This window comes from Gekko japonicus, unplaced genomic scaffold (genome assembly GCF_001447785.1).
Source record: "Gekko japonicus isolate JY-2015 unplaced genomic scaffold, Gekko_japonicus_V1.1 scaffold3213, whole genome shotgun sequence".
NCBI classification, from domain to species: domain Eukaryota; kingdom Metazoa; phylum Chordata; class Lepidosauria; order Squamata; family Gekkonidae; genus Gekko; species Gekko japonicus.
In genome coordinates, this window is record NW_015170371.1 from 34,071 (window position 1) to 39,719 (window position 5,649).

General features: G+C 50.9%; 1 protein-coding gene across 1 annotated transcript in view; it reads right to left on the reverse strand.

The window, feature by feature from the left end:
• Positions 1 to 299: 299 nt before the first annotated feature.
• SCN4A (sodium channel, voltage gated, type IV alpha subunit) overlaps positions 300 to 5,649 on the reverse strand; it is a 120,792-nt gene continuing 115,442 nt past the window's right edge. The window contains exons 24-25 of the mRNA XM_015418240.1: positions 4,765 to 5,035; positions 300 to 2,087 (exon numbers count right to left, since the gene is read on the reverse strand). Coding sequence (XP_015273726.1) covers positions 799 to 2,087; positions 4,765 to 5,035 — 1,560 coding nt within the window. The 3' untranslated portion in view covers positions 300 to 798. The remainder of the gene's footprint in view (positions 2,088 to 4,764; positions 5,036 to 5,649) is intronic.

Here is a 5,649-nt window from a genome sequence, read left to right on the forward strand (position 1 = left end):
GTGCAATGCGCTAAGAAGCTCTTTCCTCCTCTCACGGCCAGCAGAATGAATTGAGCAGCATATTACAGCCACAGGCTGTAGAATCAAACTCTTCTTAATGGAGAATTACATTTTTAGCAGTGAGTATACGCAGCGCTCGTCCAGCTCGTCCAAGGTCATCTGCCAGCTGTGTTCCCTCTAAGCTGAGTTAGTGTGAGCTAGCTCACAGTTTTTTAGCCCCCAGCTCACACCTTTTTGCCTTTGCTCAGGAAGGAGGGCTCCAGAGCAAACTAATCCATGCAGGAGCCCAATCGCTCGCTCACAACTTTCATGCCAGTAGCTCACAAAGTAGAGTTTTTGCTCACAAGACCTCACACCTTACAGGGAACATTATCTGCCAGTCCAGCGTATGCAGCTGGAATAGAGCTGCCCTGAAATGGGGAAGGCTCGCATCTCCTGACGCCCCTCCCCTCCCCTCCCCACCACTCCACCTTCAACATTCCTTGAAAAGCTTTAGTAGGGATAATTAGCATCGGAACCAGCCTTGGAACATACTACATTGGATGTCACAGCAATACAGATCATTCACATTTACCTCCTAAGGAAAACAAATTCTCCTGGCACATGGTGGCGTCTTTGAAAGGTTAGAACCCAGAAGGGGCTCTCCTCCCAAAGTGAAGAGACTGCGTACCTGAAATCTGGCCAGAGCAGGTGGTTAGCTCGCTCGGCCTTGTTTGTGTCTGTGTGTGAGAGAGAAAGATGCAAGAGAAGTCTTTCAGGGCCACATAGCGAGGGATTGTTGGCCAAGAACACTCTGCATTATACAAATGACTCTTTCACGCCACGCTTGGTGGCCTTCTGCTTTTTGGTTTCACTGGGGTCCCCCTCCCCCTCTTTTGTTTTGCTGGGATCCTCGTCTCCTTTCCCTTTCCCTGGATCATCCTTCTTCTCACTGGTGGGGTCAGTCTTTGGATCAGCGACTAACTCGAGGCTGAGAGGCGGGGCCGTTTCCGAGGACTCTTCAGTTTCTGCCTGCGCTGCCGAAGACCCGAACATTAAATTCATTTTCTCCGCAATCAGCCCTTCTTTCTCTGGGGCGCCTTCTACCAACGAGCTCTCCTCTTGGCTGTGCCGATACATATAAGAGGCCTGCTTCATCGACCGCCTTAGCAGATATCGTCGGAAGGCCCGCTGGATTTTGCCGGCACACACTTCCTCGTGCTTCCTTTTCAGAGTGGTCGTGATGGGTTCGTAAGACACTTTGGAAGGATTCGCGGCCATAAATTTCTCCTCCATGGATTGCTTCAGGGCATCCATTTCTCCAGAGTCGCCCAATACTTCTTTAGTCAGAGCAAAGAGGATGTCCAGACAATGGATCTTATCCCCAGGGACCATGGGCAAGTCCAGGGTGACCAATTTGATCCTGTTGGGTTTAGCAATCCGCAGCGGATCTTGCAAGGTGTCGACGAATTCAGAGAGAATGCTATACTCAATGAACTGCGTGGCGTCTGGGTCAAACTTCTCCCACGTCTCGTAGAACATTTCGAAGTCATCTTCACACAGCGGCTCGCTGCTCTCTTCGGTGGCCACGTTGAAGTTCTCCAGGATAATGGCGATGTACATGTTCACCACCACCAAGAAGGAGATGATGATGTAGCTGCAGAAGAAGCAGATGCCGACGGCCGGGTTGCCACAGTCGCCCTTGACGGAAGAGCCGGGGTTTTCCAGAGTCGGGTCGCAATCCGGGGGCCCGCTGTTCAGGATGGGGTTCAGTAAGCCATCCCACCCGGCTGAGGTGGTGATCTGGAAAAGGCAGATGATGCTGTTGCCAAAAGTCTCGAAGTTGAAGATGTCATCGACGCCGGATTCCTTCTTCACGTAGGCAAAATTGGACATCCCGAAAATGGAATAGATGAACATGACCAGGAAGAGGAGCAGGCCGATGTTAAAGAGGGCCGGCAGGGACATCATCAAGGCGAAGAGGAGGGTGCGGATGCCCTTGGCTCCCCGGATCAGCCGGAGGACACGCCCGATTCTGGCCAAGCGAATGACCCGGAAGAGTGTGGGGGACACAAAGTATTTCTCGATGAGGTCCGAGAGCACAAGTCCTGAAAGGCAAGGAGAAAGGAGTTAATACTTCAGGGAGAAAACAGAGGCAAAAAAGTCATTAAGCCTGTCTGCTTTTTCTCTGTCCTCCACCAGAGTTTCTCCTACTCCCAAAAGCGGTCCAATCGCCTCTTTTACCCTTGTGTTTCCTTCTCACATATCTGTAGAAGTTTTTCTTATTGTAGCGAGCCACCCTTGCCAGACCCAACACGTACTGAGCTTTGGTTTCTCTGATGGCTGATCTGCAGTGCCTAGTAACTCATATACTCCTCTTTAGAGGTCTGAACTTCCCTCCATTTCCCTCCATTTCCTTTTTCTCTCTTAGCTTATTCTGGAGCTCTCAGTTCATCCACATCAGTTTCTTGGAGCCTTTACCATGTTTCTGTCTTGCTGGAATAGCGAGGGCTTGAGTTCGCAAAAGCTCATGTTTGAGAAGAAGAAGAAGAGAAGAGATTGGATTTATACCCCGCCTGTCACTACCCAAAGGTGTCTCAGAGCGGCTTACAAACCCCTTTCCCTTCCCCTCCCCACAACAGACACCCTGTGAGGTAGGTGGGGCTGAGAGAGCTCTTGACAGAAACTGCTCTTTTTCAAGGACAGCTCTTATCAGAACTACGGCTTGCCCAAGGTCGTCTAGCCAGGTGCAAGTGGAGGAGTGGGGAATCAAACCCGGTTCTCCCAGATTAGAGTCCGCGCACTTAACCACTACACCAAACTGACCAAACTGAAGAGCCCACCCTTCACTCGCTCCTTTCCCTTCCAGCACACTCCTCCATGGAATGATTCCCATCAAACCTCTGAGTTCATTGAAGTCGGACTTATGAAAGTCTAACCTACAAGTCTGGCTACGAACTTCCTTGACCCCCCACCGCAACTGGAATTCAAGGAGGACATGGTCAATAACCCCTAAGGTCCCCATCACCTTCACCCCATCTACCAATTCTTCCCTGTTGGTTAGTACTGTCTAGTATGGCAGAGCCCCTTGTAGCTTCCTCCACCATTTGAAAAAGGAAGTTGTCAGCCAGACAGGTCAGGAAGTTGCGTGATTCTTGTCGCTTTGATGAGCCTGTCTCCCAGCACACATCGGGGAAGTTGAAGTCGCCCATAATTATAAGGTTCTCCTATCTGGATACTCTACCAATCTGTTCAGGGAGGGCAGCATCCATTTCCTGTCCCTGGTCCAGTGGTCTGTAGCAGATTCCAACAACAATACACTTTGTCCTACCTCCCCTTATTCCCACCCATATACTGTCCACAGGGCTGTCGATCACATTCTCCAGAACTTCCTGACAATCTAGCCCTCTCTTCACCTACAGCGCCACTCCACCTCCTCTTCTACCCTTCGGTTTTTTTCTCCTACCGATTCACCACCACATTCCAGTCATGAGAATCATCCCGCCAAGTCTCAACGATTCCTATTATATCGTAGCCCTCTGTTTGCAAGAGAATCTCCAGCTCTTCCTTCTTATTACCCATACTACAGGCTTTGGTATATGGGCACTTGTAGCCTTGTACCTTTGTTTGACCTGTCCTACCCAGGTGGGTCCCCACTGCTTTCACTTCTTCATTGAAGTCCCCATGTTGATTGTCCCCTTCCCCTTGTGGCTTCAGTTTAAAGCTCTCCTGATTAAGTTCTCCAGGTCCTTTCCGAACGTGTTCTTCCCTGACCTTGAGAGGTGAGATACATCCTTCCACATCCCTTCCCATAAAACTTATACACAGGGTTAGCTATATCCCAACACCTTTCCTCATCCAACCAGGTTTTTGAAATGTCCCCTGTATCTATGGTCTAATTTTACACCAAGTACTCTCATCTCCCTAACCTGACTGCAGGGATGGATGGATGGAGGCTGAATGTGCATGGGAGGGGGAGGGGCCCAATGTGCTTGGAGATGAGCAGGGCAGGCCCAGCACACTCGCCTTCACACCTCCTCTCTGCAGGGGTCATTTCCTGCAGGAGTGCACAGGAGCGGAGCTCCGGCAGTAAAGAGCCCGGGGGGCGGGCACATGCAACAAGCCCCACCCCCACAACCCTCAGTCAGAGCAAGAAGTAGCCAGGTAAGCTGCAGAGCACCCCCCCGCCCCCCCCAGTCCAAAACAGTCCAGTGGCACCTTTAAGACCAAGTTTTATTCAGGTACAAGCTCTCCCTCCTCCGCGAGGGCAGATCTGCATGTCCCCCCCAAACAGCTAGCAATCCAAAACAGTCCAGTGGAGCCTAAGCGGTGGGTGTTGCCTTCTGACACACTTCCGGTTATGTCAAGGGGTGTGGCATATGCAAATGAGTTATGTTAATGAGTTATGCTAATGAGCTCCTGCACCTCTTTTTCTACGAAACGACCCCTGCCTCTCTGTATTGTCCTTGTACACAGATATGTCATGTTCCCCATGAGGGCGCATACGGTTAGATGTTAGAAACATCCTTTCCTTCTCTCCCCGCCCCCCGTCTAGTCACAGCTGACTTATGGCACCCCCTGGTGGGGTTTTCAAGGCGAGAGACATTTCAGACGTGGTTTGCCACTGCCCGCCTCTGCTTCACAGCCCTGGTATTCCTTGGTGGTCCCCCTTTCAAGCACTGACCAGGGCCGACCCTGCTTAGCTTCCGAGATCTGATGAGACACAGCTTGCTCGGGCTCTCCGGGTCCGGGCTAGAAACATAACCTCGTATTTTCCCCCCTCACCTCCAATGGAGAGAATGACCACCACAAAATCAAAGACGTTCCAGCCGACAGTGAAGAAGTAGTACCGCAGGGCGATCATCTTGAGGAAGCACTCGGAGGTGAAGATCACGATGAAAATCAGGTTGATTTGGAATAAGATGTCTATCTTTGTTTGGCTCTGGTCATCTGTTTCCACCATCATTGTCACCATGTTAAGACAAATGAGGATCATGATGACTATATCAAAGGCTTGCTTGGTCACTAAGTCATAGATCATCCCTTGCAATTTGTTCTTTAATAACGCGGAAGGTAAATGTGGGCGTGTGAGAGAAAAGACAAGAAGGGCACAGGACACACGGACAGAGACGAACGAGGGAAGAACAGAGAAGGGGGGAGAAAAGGAGAAAAACCCATAAACAACCCATGTTTGAAAAGCTGGAAAAGGAGGTCCTATAGCAGAAAAGCCTCCCAGAACTGAAACAGAGTATGACCAGGGGTCATTTCCTGCAGGAGCGGAGCTCCGGCAGTAAAGAGCCCAGGGGGCAGGCACATGCAACAAGCCCCACCCCCTGCTCCCAGCAGCCCTGGGCCACAAGGGGCAAGAAGCAGCCCTCCTTATTTCCGTCTCTTTCTTTCCCTCCTTCTTTCCTTCTCTTTCTTTCTCTCCTTCCTGCACAGATCTGTGTATTCCCTCCCCCCAGCTAGCAATCCAAAAGAGTCCAGTGGCACCTATAAGGCCGAGGTTTATTCAGGTACAAGCTCTCCCTCCTCTGTGAGGGCAGATCTGCATGTTCCCCCACCCCCCCATAGCTAGCAATCCAAAAGAGTCCAGTGGCACCTTTAAGGCCGAGGTTTATTCAGGTAAAAGCTCTCCCTCCTCTGTGAGGGCAGATCTGCATGTCCCCC